We start from the raw sequence: 14,210 nt of genomic DNA, 5'->3' as shown, positions 1-14,210 counted from the left end.
CCAGTCCTTCTGGCGTTGAGTAAAAACGGGCTACAATAGTCTTAACTCCAGAGTTCTCTTTATTTCCTCCACTCGGGTGACACCAACACGGCGATACAGCTTAGCATAAACCTCACTCCCCCTACTTTACCTCGCGGACCGCTCTTTTTCCTGAGTTACTCTTTAACCTGTTCCCCCTGAAACTGTGCTAAGTAGGAACCATAGTCTACAGCACGCATCAAATAGTGCACATATAAACATAATAACATAAAATAACAGTCACAGCCAGTTTAGGTCACCTGACTAAGACTAACCCTAACCCTAAAAATTGTTGCGATATTGGGTTATCACCTAACCATAACTCTACGGACTTGTGCGAGAAACCATACCAATAGCATCGGGGGCTGGCCGTACGGGAACCGTACAAATAGACACTTTCATAATTGTTTTTTCAACATTGATGCATGATGTTATTTTATTTGCTGTTTTTTTTTTTTTTTTTTTTTTTTTTGGAGCATTCAATTCGGGCCCCTGGAAAACGTAAAAATGACAGAGAAAACAGGAATATTGTGTAATTGAAACTCAACAATATTTGCAGGAACTCACTGTTTTCCCAGTGCTTATATATATATATATATATATATATATATATATATATATATATATATATATCCCCTATTTAAATAAAAATTGGTCACAAAATCTAGAAAATTTAAAGTCAAGATCCGGTTGGGACTGATATCTGTCACTTATTGCTTGGATATTGTCAGTTTCTTACATATTTACTATTTTCGAAGTGTAAACTAGGGCAAATTATGTTGAAATGATTTGTTTTTCCGCATAAAATCTGTGGCCCACGTTTGGCCCCTGAACTAAAATGAGTTTGACAACCCATTAACTCTACAGAAATAACATCAGTGTTTGAATTCAACTTCTTTTCACATGATTATCAGTTGATGTGGCTTGAAAGAGAAATTTAATGCATAATTGTAACAAAACTGTGTGTAAAGTTAAATTCTGCTGATGCTTCATTTTTGTGTCCAAAGTGTTGAGAATAGAATGAAATATTTGAAGTTGATATGATTGGCTGATGACTGGTTGGAAATGGTTCGTTTATTTTTTGTGAACAAACTCATTTGTTTTAATATCACAGGCAGGTGCAGCTAATTACCTGAAGGATTCGTCACATATGTTTTAAACAGGCTCTATTATGGTCTCTGAGCAGGGAGCAAGAGGCCTTTGTGCCATAATCAAAGCACTCCCCGCCATGAATGGTGATTTATCTTGTCTCCTTAGCGTTCCTGGTAAAGAGCTTTTTCTCCCTTTACCCTTTGACCCCAACAAATAGTCTCTCGTTGGCTGAATGCAAAATGTTATGTTTGGTCTCTGGGGATCCCTGATATTTAAAGGGGGCTTGACAAGTGATCACTGTTGTTGATCAGCAAGAGCTGCTCAATAGCCTGTTCTGTGATATGCAATATTATATATGTGTATATCAGAAGTTGTGCTGAACTCTTTTGTTGTCTGTCATTTTGACTGACAAGGTCATAAAATACTATATTTTTATCCGTCACTGAAATTTTTAAAATGATAATAATGACATTTAATAATATTTAATTTGGTTTTAATTATTTTTCAGCTCAAGCTCAACATAGAACCCATGCAATCACACATTAAGCAGATGAATATATGTAACTTTTTCTCAGCACTGACAAAAACACTAACTATGGCCACAGTAGCTATACTTGAGTGCCGAACGGGCTTGGATATTTATATCCAAGCCCGACAAAGTGAAAATTTTTCTTGCTTCCTACTAGGAAGGCATTCGGAAATGTCAACAGATGAGTGCATCTGCGATTCAGCACACACGGGACGATAAGCGCATGTTAAAGCTGCTATCCGGAGTTTCTGAGAGAACGTCTCGATGTCCCGCCCTCAACAGCTCTACTTCCTCTCCTGCCACTGCCAATCTACCAGAAGCCACGCCCCTATGTCTGTGCACGTGCATTGCAAAACATAACAAAGTCGCATAACTACAAAAACTACACATTTATTGTTGGAGTGCCATAACTTTTGATTAAAACATGTTTATCACCTGTCCATGAGATATGTCACCAAATCCTGGTCCGTTCTGAATCCTTTTAAAAGCAGCAAGTCCCTCCCCCTTGGAAAAGCACACGCATTCACTTTGATTGACAATCCTCGTTCCAGGAAGTCGAACCCTAGTGGCTGGGTGCACTCGGCGATCGTTTCCATTTGTATAGGGGTCTATAGGACAAATTAGGGACTTAAATACATTAATGTATATGAATGACCACCAGTAGTAGACCATAGTAAAAGACTAGTTGTGTGTTTTTAAGCAAGTTAAAAAGTTGTACATATCTATTCCTGATCCCATAAGCATTTGCTTCAGCTGGAGGGAATTCTGCAGCATAGCTAATTACAGTAATATACTCACTCACAACCAAGTGGTCAGGGGTGTGAATTGCATTCTGGGAAAATGAAAGATGGCCTTCACATTTTTCCATCACCAGTTTAAAAAATGTTAGAAATGAAAAATATTCAGTCAACTGTAAAAAAATAAAAATAAAGGAATGAATGAGTGCCTTTATGCCCTGCAATGGACTGGCGCCCTGTCCAGGGTGTACCCCTACCTAACGCCCAATGAGAGCTGGAGATTGACACCAGCAGACCCCCGCCCCTTGACCCTAAAAAACAGAGCAACCTGGATGGATGGATGGATGGATGGATGGATGGATGGATGGATGGATGGATGACTGCCTTTGAGACATTAAAAACCCTCAGACATTTTTTAAGAGAGAAGAAAAGCGTCTGCGAGCAAACAGAGATGGAACCATAGATTGTCATTGTCCAGTGGTAATCATATCTCACATCTCAACAGGAACTTTGTAACAACGTTTCCTCATAAATTCTCTAATAGAAGAATAGCTTTTTTTTCCCCTTCCACAGCAACAACTCGTCGAAAGTTTCGGTACAAAATCTGATTTCGCCGTCGCTCATACCCACATGTTCCTTATACTGAACTTGTAACTCTTTATTTGGTTTTGCCTGATTGGCCACATTTTTATACAGATGCCTTTGTGGAAAATAAATTAAGTTTCAAGTATACTTATTTTGTACTAAAACTGAGGCAGTATACTTGATAGTGTGCTTTTGTAAACTTAAAATGACCTCATAAAGTGTACTTTAATAAACTAAAATGTGGACTAGAAGTGTATACTTAGTACACTAGTAGTATATAGACAAGTGTACTTGTTGTAGACTTGAAAGTGTACTTTTGTAAACTTAAAATGACCTTGTAAAGTATAATTAAAGTATACTTTTATGAACTTAAAATATTCCAATTTAGTCCAAAGAAGTAATAAATTAGTATACTTTCCAGTACGCTACAAGTACATGCTATAATTGTTATTCTTATACTCAAGCATACTTCATAAAATGAAGTATACTACTTTTTGCTAAGGGTTAATTCAGCTACTTTTTACTTGTCCTTGAGTATTTAATGTATGACTTACTTGTACTTGAGTGCAATTTCAGTCAAGTAACAATACTTCTACTTGAGTTGGATATATTAGTACTTATTACAACTCTGGATAAATTAGAGTCTCCTTTCATCGCTGTTGAGGGTTTTTTTTGTTGTTCCTGACATGTAGCTCATGGCCTGATGGGACCAATCATTGCAGGCAGTGAGTAAATGTAGGCCATCCTGAGCCTGTCCATCACTGAACCCAGATGGACTGTGCAGCTTGCTCTGATCAGCTCACAAAAGGTGATATAATTGTCAGGGCAGGATGGGACACTGCTACAGCCTTTGGAGTTCTCCCACCTCCTCCTTTTCTCCTGTTGCACCTTTTCTCTCCCACTCTATGCTCACAGATTACACTCCCCTCCCTTATTGTCCCGTCCCATTATCCTTCTTCAACAACAGGCCAATTTGTCCCTCCAGCTTGCCTCCCGCCTCCCCTCCTGCTGCGTTATTTAGCCCCTCTCCTGCACTCCAATGGCAGGTACTGATTAGAGAACTTCCATGACCCTTTTTGCTATCCCTCAAAATGTCCCTCCTCCCTTTCCCAGCAACCTTTAATCTGATTACAGGCTTTCTACAGCTTTTCTGAGGAGGCCAGTCCCAGGAGGACAATATAAGACCATGTGGTTTCACAAACACACTCCATTGGGTCACAGTACGCAGAGGAAGGGCTGCATTTACTTTACGGGTCTGTTCAAGGGCACGTTGCACTGTGGTCTCAAAGAAACATCAGCTCCCTATAGTAAATCATGACCAAGGAATTTGTCAGCATTTTCATTTGCATTTTTTTTTAAATCTTTACGTCATTCATTCACCACAAGATGAGACATTTTTTTTTACTCTGGCTTGAGAACATGCAACCTCCATTCTAAAAGACCACATTTGACTTGAACCCACATCACAATCGAGTCAGCATATCAGGGATGGGGTCAATTATAATTAGAAATGTGCAATTGATAATTAAGTACAATTATGCTGTAATTATAATTGTAATTGTAACTGTAAAGTAATGTTGCTGTGATAATCATAATTGAATTGTAATTGAGTTCAGATAATTAATTAACTTTGAAATGATTATAATTCAATGCAAAACTGGGGAACCATGTTACAGTTCTATGTACTGTTCTACACATACTGTATGTAGTTAACAATTATTAAAATGTTTTGTTTCATATCAAGCTTTCCCACATTTTACCATTTTAAAAACATATAAATCGAGGGGTATACTGACACAAAAAAGGCTCAAAAGACAACACCATATATATTAAAACCTATATTTTAATTGATTAAGAAGCCTAACAAGATAATCAATAGATAGGAACTAAATTAGATGATAGATATTTGTTTTGAGTGTATTTTACAGCTGATTTAGGACCTGTTATCATAAGAGATGCTAACAGAAAGCTAACACAAGAGGAAGGTTAACTTCTATTAAGGTATTTATTTCAGGCGCAGTAATTGCAATTAATTGTAAATGAACTGTAGTAATTGAGAACGTAATTGTAATTTATGCTCTGAGGATACAAAATAATTGAAAATGTAATTGTAACTGGAAAATGTAATTGACCCCAACCCTGCAGCATATGTAAATCAGTGTCATTAGGCTGATAAAAGTGAAAGTTGATGTAACTTCTGTTGATGTGATTTATTATTCATGGTTTCTTTTTGACATATACTATAATTATGCATCATTTTACTAAACATCCTTACATCCAATAGCCCTTATTTATCCATGTACCAAATATAATCTTACATAAAATAGCCAACTTTTTCTAGGCCTATTTTCTGGAACAAGGACAAAATGTTTCAAAACATCTGATTTCAACTAAATCTAACCACCAACACAAGCTTTACGTAAGCAACGAGACTAGTCAGATATGCTAAATATCAGGGAAAGTCAGTTTATCGCTAAAGACAGTTTTCAATCCAAATATCAAATTCTGAGGAATGTACCAATAAAAAGTCTGGCTTTGCTTTCAAAAATGCACTTTTAACATGTCATATACATATACCAAATAAATCAAATAAGCACACACATTAAACTCCTTAATGATAGATAACAACTCATCAAACAGTAGTCTTGTACGTAATTTGTATTTCTCTAAATCAGCAGTATATGTCATCTTTAATAAACAGCAATAACTGATAGTTTGATTTCTAAATGTAAAAGCCTTCTAAATAAATACAATTGTTAGATATAAATCAGGTAAAATGTGTGTAATGTCTTTATCTCTTGATGTGTGACAGATAACGTTTTGACTCTGACAATCAGAAATGTCTTATATAACAAAAGACGACACATGCCCCAGCCTGAGGGAGGAGGCACACTAGATGTAGATCACAACTACTGGATAAAACGCTGAGAAAAACTACAGTGGACCCCAGGGGCCAGGGGCCTGCTGGTTTGGACAATGTCACTGTGCATTTACTCCTGCCTGTTTTCCTATTGATTTGATATTCTTGCTTATTGGTTCTGTTCATTTAAAATCTGTTAATAAATGATTGATTGATTGATTTAAACTTTACTCTGTCTCTCTGAATGTTTCTAAGATTTGAGCGACTCGAGCAGGGGTCACCAACCTTTCTGAAAATGTGGGTTAATTCAAAGGTACTGAATAATCTTAATGGCTACAGGTTTGATATACATACACTTCTTATATTACTAAATGTTCACGATTTCACTTTAATTAAAGGGTAAGATGAGAAAAACTGGAAAACTTGAAAAGGTGAGGAATGTTTCAACATAAACCTTTTTTCTTAATTCATGCAATTGTTTATTTTCATTAAATTTCATAGGAAATCATTTATGTTTCTATTAACTAGCCACTGACTAGCAACTTTTTAACTAAACGTAAAACATGTAAAACTGAATAATTTTGTAATATCCACTTTCACAACTCTATTAAAGCTTTGACTACATTTGTCACCTGTATTTATCCCTGTGAGTTTGAAACCTAGCAAGTCAATCAGATTGTAGACAAAGCTCATTGCCCACTGGCACCATGTTGGTGACCCCTAAACTAGAGGAACTTTACTCTATCTTAACACTTCTAAAAACATTCCCATCCAACATGTCTATAGTCTGTTAAACCCACCGGTAGAATAATAGTATGACACCCAAGACAAGTACGTTGCAGTTTGAATGGTTCCCCAAATATCATCAAGATCATATATAAAACATTATTGTAACACATGGCAGATCATTAAAGCGTTAATAAAATAGATTTACATCATGTAAAGCAGAAGTTCTCAACCTTTTTCAATAACTAAATCAAGTCCACTTACAGTTTAACAAGCTAAAATCTTGTAAAATAAATGATATGACGCACTGTGATCATCTGAAAGACTTTTTTTTATTGTGTATGTAAACCTGCACATACAACACTGAACAGGTGAGCAATTAGAACAAATCAAGTTGCTACAAAAACAAATATAAAAGATCAAAATCCCAAAATATTTTGATTTGGATGCTCAAAAAACTGAAGAAAAATTCTGATAAATAAAATTACTTGGTAATGAAATAAATACATTCAAAATAATAAGTATCAAATTAAATGAATAAACTGTAAATATAATGAATATGATGAATCTGACAATAATTTAGAGCTTCAGTGCTTTGTTGGCTAGCGTTATCCCACACTCAACACACTGGGCTCTCGGCTCTGCCTCACTGCCTCCGTTCACAAAGACAAACTTAATAAAGTCAGGGTTATACTTACGGATACATTTTGCCCTTGTGGCCCACAGGTGCAGAACTGAAAGTTTTTCGCGGCCCAAGAATGGGCTGCGGCCTTATGGTTGAGAATAACTGATGTAAAGCATGTGAAAGCTATTGATGCTGCGTTGTTAGCTGTTCACTGTATTTAGGTTAGATTAGGTTTATTAGGAGTACAGAGAAGGAAGAAAAATCCATCAATTAACATAATACTGACAGATGGAATTTGGACTGATGAAGTTATGGAGCAATAAGAATTTAAAGGAGGACTAAATTAATTAGTGGTTTATTAATTGCCGGTAAGCCCATGTTCTGTAAGTAGAAAGCCAAAAAACAAAAAAACAATCTTCATTTGGTAATTTTCACTTTTTATTGGATTTACAGTTATTGCAATAATGGCTGAATACAGTCATCACCACATTCAAAAGTATATACTACACATTCATAATAATAACAACTCATTAGCAATAGATAGAACAGCACAAAGTCAAAAAAATTACTTCATTATTTCTAGATAAAAATGATTGCCACATGAAAATAGCAGCTCACTGCTGGAGGAATCATAGTCTGTGCGTGATTATGACAGAGGTAATCATATGTTATATGTACATGCCTGCCAGCTCAAAAAACAATACATTAAAAAGGATATACATTACAAAATTACAGGTTTATAACAAACGTACATTTGATTCCAAATCTCTTTAACGTCCGTACAGCCCAACATGCTGCATTTCATCAGACCCACCATTAAAAAAAAAATTCCAATGACAAACATTTCAATAGCCATAGTCCAACAAATTAGAAACAGTATAAAAAGAATGTGTGGCCTTTAGAAAGTGGACTGATATCAACAGTGATGCACCAGTTACCTATTCATTATCTTACATTACACCACTACTAGGTCTCTGACACCACACTCTGACATCTTCTCATCAAACAATATGACATCGTTTTTTACAACAGAAAAGAAAGTACATGAAATTTAAAGCTTTCTTTAGAATAAATGTCAGTTTTGATCAAATACACACTTTCATAATCATCTGTTCTCCTTCTTGACAAGCATCGTTGGAACATTACACGCACATCCACTGGTCCCATAAATATAGCACAAAGCTTTGGAAACTGCTCTTTTTTCAGGCTCCTTCATCTCAGGAGTTTGATCGTGGCTTTTTGCCTTTAACTCTGGTCCACAGAGAAGTTTGACTCTGAGCTGTTGAGCAGATAAGAAAGCCTCGGGTTAACACAACAACAACAACAACAACAACAACAGGCACCACTAAGGATGTGTTTGTGTGAAAGGACTTACATTTCTTGGTGCTTATGTATCATGTGGTTGTTGTACTCCAGAACAGGAGGAACTATTTCCTCATCCTCAGGCAGCTGAAATGATGCAGGAATCAGATCGTGAGCCAAAAACTCTGGGAGCATCTAATAGAACAACACCTCCATCTAGTGGGAGAAAGGCTGCCTTACCTCCCAGTACACCTCATCATCAAAGCAGTTATCATCACCAGGATCGGCCCATATGGGGAACCTCAGGATGAACCCTGAAAGAAACCATTCACGTTAAATTCACACTTCACATCCTAAATTTACAATATTTCACTCCACGTCTTCATTATATTAATTTAAATGTTAATTGAAAATGTCTGTGAATATTTTCTAAACAGAACTTTAGCAAAACCGTTAATGTTTACAAATGTTGCTCAGTAAAGCAGTTGTTTTCCACTCACCAACACAGACTCCTCCTACCAGTCCGAATGCAATGGACACACATGTACCAGCAGCCTGGAAGCCTCCCTGCGTTCCTGGTGTTCGGTTTTCAAACTCGCCTTCAAAGTCGAAAGTATTCCTCAGCCTAGCAAAAACAAAAAACTAATTATAACTACTTTACTTACAGAAAGTGATGAACACGGTAGCTCTGGCTTTACGGGAGCGAGCGTGTCAGTGAACAGACGCTTGGGTCACTCACCCCTCTGCGCCGTAGACCGCCTCAGTGGCAGCTGCAGCCGTGATGGCACCAATGAAGCCACCGAGCATTCCTGGCACAGCGTGCAGGTTGTGGACTCCGCAGGTATCCTGGAGCTTGAGGTATTTCTCCAGGAAGGGCTGAAAAGTGTTGAACAAGTTAGACTAAGCTACGATAAATGTAAGTGTCAGTGCCCAATCCTTTCGCTTAAAACCCTGCTATTTAAAAAGAATTAGAAATGTATGCTTTTGTATAGGACGTTGCATAAACAGTGTGCACTTTTAATGTATATTTGATGTGAATATAAATATATACATTTTGTTATGTCAGCTGTATATTGTAGATGCTTTTCAAAACATAATAAAATAAATACATTTATGTTTTGGAGTGAATTCCGATTAATTTTGGTTTTCATTTTACTTTCTGTTTAGTTTTTGAGTGTCAATGTTGTGGATTGTGTTTTGATTCGTTTTCGTATATATCGTCTATCGGTGGTTTTTTCCTTTTTATCTTTTTTTTTAAATTAACAATTAAAAACACCACAAAAAAGCCACATATTGTGTGTACTATTAAAATATTTAACAAATGTTGTATGGTCAGTTTACATTCACGTCCTAGGAGCTCTGTCGTAAAGCCTGCGAGTAAAAAAAGTGACGTAGTCTACGTGCATGCGTTGAAAGGATCCAAAAGAATCGGGCACTGACAGGAAGTCTCTTTGTTTTTAGTTTTAACTTTAAGCTACAGTATGTGTGTGTTGGGAAGCTTCTAATTACAGAACCTATCAATTGATGAACTTTTGTCTAATAATCAGTAAACTACCACGTTGAGTAGAAAGCTACTAAACTGTAACTTTTCACATTTATGTCTCATTGTTTCCTTTTTGTCTTTCATTCCAGTGTCAATGATAATATCAAAGCAGAGATCGTTCTGATCAGGAAACCAGGAATCTCACCGTGACAAACAGATAACCAAAGGTGGAGATGATGCCCACGCAGAAACCCACGATCAGGGCACCGTATGGCTGGATCATGAACTCTGCTGCCGTTCCCATGGCAACTCCACCAGCCAGCGTGGCATTCTGGATGTGGACCTGCGTTTGGGTAAAAGCAACATATTAGCTTTGAAGGAAAGCAAAGTTCATACGTGGTTGAACATGCATGTAGTGTGTCTGGCAGTACTGAAACTTTACCATATCCAGTTTTCCTCCTTTCTTAGACATGCTGGAGATGGCCACAGTGGTGAGGACAGAGGAGGCCAGGGCCAGGTAGGTGTTGATCGCTGTTCGGTGCTGTCCGTCGCCGTGATCTGTGATGGCCGAGTTGAAACTGGGCCAGTACATCCACAGGTACAGGGTCCCTGTCAGGACCAAGTCAAACACGCCATTGTTACAACTTTCAGAAGCACCGTAGGTGTAAACGTTTAAAACAAACTTAACATCTGCTCACCAATCATGGCAAACAAATCAGAGTGGTAGACGGCGCCATGAAAGCGTTTACTCAGGTGTAAGTTTGGTCTATAGAGAACCCAAGAAATGGCCAACCCATAATAACCACCGAAGCAATGGATGACCATGGAGCCACCAGCATCTCTGCACTGTGGAAACAATCAAATAATTCAAATATTCAAACACAAGCAGCAGTGTATAGTTACTGCATGGGATGAGTGTGTTTACTGTAACTCACGTGAAGGAGGTCGAGAATGATATACTCCTCCACAGCAAACAGGGTGACCCCAAACAGGGCAACAACCAGGGTCTGGACTGGGCTGACTTTACCCAGTAGAGCTCCGAAGGCGATCAGGGAGCCGGCGCAGCAGAAATCTGCATTGATCAGACTGATTGGGAAGAGTTCAAAGCCCGTCATTAATAATCTCATCCCTGCTGCTTATTACAGTGCAGTTATTTCTCAAAGCAAATGAGTAAAGTTGAATGTTTAAGTGACATAATGCTGTCGTACCTCTCCACTCCGATGGTGATCTTTCCGGTCTCAGGATTCAGGGAGTGGAACCAGCCCTGCATGAGCAGAGCCCACTGCAGACCAAAGGCAGCGATTAAGAAATTAAAGCCCACACCTCCGTAGCTGTAGCGCTTCAGAAAGGTCATTAGAAAACCAAATCCAACAAAGATCATCACGTGGACATCTTGGAAACCTGGAGGGGTCAAAATGACAGACTTCAGATTTATATATTCAAGCATAATAATCAGATGTAAAAAAAAAAGAAAAAGGAAGCTACTCTATTGTAGTTGATGTTTATATTGTGCGTACACATTCACGTGTTAGCGTTATACATTCTTTAGGCATTAATATGAATAATGCTGGAAAAACATGTTACAGCTACATGTTTTATTTAAGCTTTAAGACATGGGATTAAATACGTCTTTCTTCTTCCCGCTCCCTTTTGAGCAGACATATTAATACAATTATAAGTGTACATGGATCCTGTATATTATATTATCTGTTCGAAAAAAAAAACAAAAAAAAAAAAAAACAAACAAACAAAGAAATTAAATAGTTAGAATTTTTAGGTGTCAACACAAACTGCCTGGTTTTGTTTTCACATGTCTGAATAAAAGCTTGTAACTCCAAAACCAAAGAATTATTTACACAATTGTAATCATAATGTAATGGTATAATTAAGATTTTGGTTTCAATCTTTAATCACTAAAAAAAATTAAAAAAAATAAATAAATGAAGCATTTACAAATTTGAATTTATTTTGCATTATTTATTTTCCCATTATCTGTTCTCTTTAAGTCATATTTGCAACATGGCAAAAATAAAATCTGGGAGCAAGTTGGAAAAAAATGTATAATAACGAATAAAGATTGATAAGAGTTCATGTTAATGGTTGTAAATGGAAATGCAAATATTGACAAACCAGTAATGTTTACTTAGCGTCTCGTGGTTAAGCACTTCAAACAGAAAGTGAAGTTAAAGCAGGTGTTTTTTTTTACTTACTGGGATATCTGAAGTAAAAGTCGTTTTCAATGTCACTGGTGATGTTGTTTTCCCTTCTGAATTCAACCCAGTGGGTGTCTGACTCCTCGTCGTATCGGATGAAAACTCCAAACAGGACCACCATGGCAATCTGCCACACGAAGCAGACCGCGGGCAGGCCCACCCGGACATTGGTGTTCTTCTGCGGCCCGAAGAAACTAGCCGCCCTATCGCAACAGTTCCCCATGTCGAAAGCTTTTTTTTTTTTTTTTTTTTTTTAGCCCCTGACGATTGTTCTCTCCAGTACCAAGTCCTTCTGTATGTGACGGTACATGGATAGGCCTTTATATGCACACAGCTGCACAGCGGAGGTGGGACCCCACAAATAAGGCGTGGACTTTATGTTGCAGCTGGAACATTGTGTCATTAGAAATATTATACGTTTCTGAGTTTCAGATGGGTGTGTGCCCCAGGTGTGGCTGATTATGCTGTAATTGCTGTTAATCAATCATAGTCGGAGTCACGTGGCGCATACATTTACAGTCGGCCTCGAACGCACCGCTTCAGCCCCGCGGAGGAGAGAGGAGATGGTCCCCTGCTCCACTGTGGCCCTTGGCTCCTGGACATTTCGATAAGGACGTTTTTTTTTAGGACTCGACAAAAGCCAGGATAAATACTTCAGAATGTAAATAATTGAATGCCACTGGAGATGGGCAACTGTGCAGCGGGGGCCACAAAAATGTGATTTGTCTGATCCCAGGGCCATGAATAATGATCAATCTGTGCAATAATACAGGAAAGAACAAGGATTGTGTGTGTGTTTGTTGTATTTTTATGTAATTCTGTGTATTTTATGAAGTACTGTGCATTTTCTGTCATTCTGTGTATTTTTGTTGTTGTTTTGTGTATTTTCCCTCACATTTTGTTGTGCTTCTGTTGTTGTTTAATCAGTTTCTGTTGTTGTTTTGTGTATATTTCTGTAATTTTGTGTATGTTTTTTTTTTTTTAAGTACTATGTATTTTCTGTCATTCTGTATATTTTTGTTGTTGTTTTGTGTATTTTTCTGTAATTCCGTTTTTTTGTTTTGTTTAAGTACTATGTATTTTCTGTCATTCTGTATATTTTTGTTGTTGTTTTGTGTATATTTCTGCAATTCTGTGTCTTTTTTTAAGTGCTATGTATTTTTTGTCATGTTTTTGGTATTTGTAAATGTGTTGCGGTGTTCGCCTTGAACAGAGTATTTTTTATTTTATTTTATTTTGAAAAGAATCCCCCCTCTTTTCCGTTTTATTTCACACAACATATTAACAACCACAACACATAATAAATGAGCGCAACACTTACAAATGAGCGCAATACATTTACAAATACCAAAAACACATTTACAACAACACTTTGACAAAAGGCCAAAACAAATTAACAATTATGGAAACACTTTTACAATTACAATGTGCCTTTGTAAATATGTCTCAACATTTGTAAGTGTTTTGCTATTTGTACATTTTTGTTCTTGTTTTGTATATTTTTCTGTCATTCTGTGTATTTTTGTTATCTTGCGTATTATGAATCATTTTGTGTATTTTTGTTTTTGTTGTATTTTTCTGTCTCTTTGTGTGTTTTTGGAGGCACTTTGTGCTTTTCCCTGGGGTGCCACACAAAATGAGACTGAGGGCCTCATGTGGCCCCTGGGCCGCCTGTTGCCTATGGCTTTTCTCGTAAATTGAATCTATTATTAATGTGTGCTAATGAAGACATTGCTCTGGAGGCTTATCTGCCTGAAAATAGATGTTGGTTTAGGAGTAACGTATTCAATACTAAAATAGATTATATTTTGGATTATTATGTTTGATAAAAAACCTCATCATTATCTCATAAATTACAAATATTGTACCAGAGAAACTGAGTGTAACTAAGATGTATGAAACCTTACTTTACACTAAAACTAGAATATTTGGAGGAATAATTTATTAATACAATGGACTCTCAACTCTCTGTCCCTTGTAGCCTGTGCTACCAAAGCTACTATATAAACTTAGTTGTTATTTAGCATTTCAAACACTTAA

The 14,210-nt window shown here is 37.1% G+C and overlaps 1 protein-coding gene across 1 annotated transcript; it reads right to left on the bottom strand.

The window, feature by feature from the left end:
- Positions 1-8,414: 8,414 nt before the first annotated feature.
- rhcga (Rh family, C glycoprotein a) lies at positions 8,415-12,476 on the bottom strand. The gene is made up of 11 exons (XM_028436677.1): positions 12,168-12,476; positions 11,166-11,358; positions 10,893-11,043; positions 10,656-10,803; positions 10,400-10,566; positions 10,163-10,300; positions 9,214-9,350; positions 8,975-9,099; positions 8,715-8,788; positions 8,548-8,621; positions 8,415-8,451 (listed from the first exon to the last, which is right to left on the bottom strand). The coding sequence occupies exons 1-11, from the start codon at positions 12,391-12,393 to the stop codon at positions 8,418-8,420; spliced, it is 1,467 nt and encodes a 488-aa protein (XP_028292478.1). The 5' UTR covers positions 12,394-12,476; the 3' UTR covers positions 8,415-8,417.
- Between the last annotated feature and the right edge of the window lie 1,734 nt (positions 12,477-14,210).

Source organism: Gouania willdenowi, chromosome 3 (genome assembly GCF_900634775.1).
Source record: "Gouania willdenowi chromosome 3, fGouWil2.1, whole genome shotgun sequence".
NCBI classification, from domain to species: Eukaryota; Metazoa; Chordata; class Actinopteri; order Blenniiformes; family Gobiesocidae; genus Gouania; species Gouania willdenowi.
The sequence above is the reverse complement of the archived record's forward strand: the minus strand, read 5'-3'. Positions and strand labels throughout refer to the sequence as shown.

Coding starts and splice junctions, on each gene's coding strand:
- rhcga (XM_028436677.1), bottom strand. CDS start 12,393: ATGGGGAACTGTTGCGATAGGGCGGCTAGTTTCTTCGGGCCGCAGAAG. Junction 10,567..10,655: donor TGATTTGTTTGCCATGATTG/GTGAGCAGATGT, acceptor TGGTCCTGACAG/GGACCCTGTACCTGTGGATG. Junction 8,452..8,547: donor ATACATAAGCACCAAGAAAT/GTAAGTCCTTTC, acceptor TCTGCTCAACAG/CTCAGAGTCAAACTTCTCTG.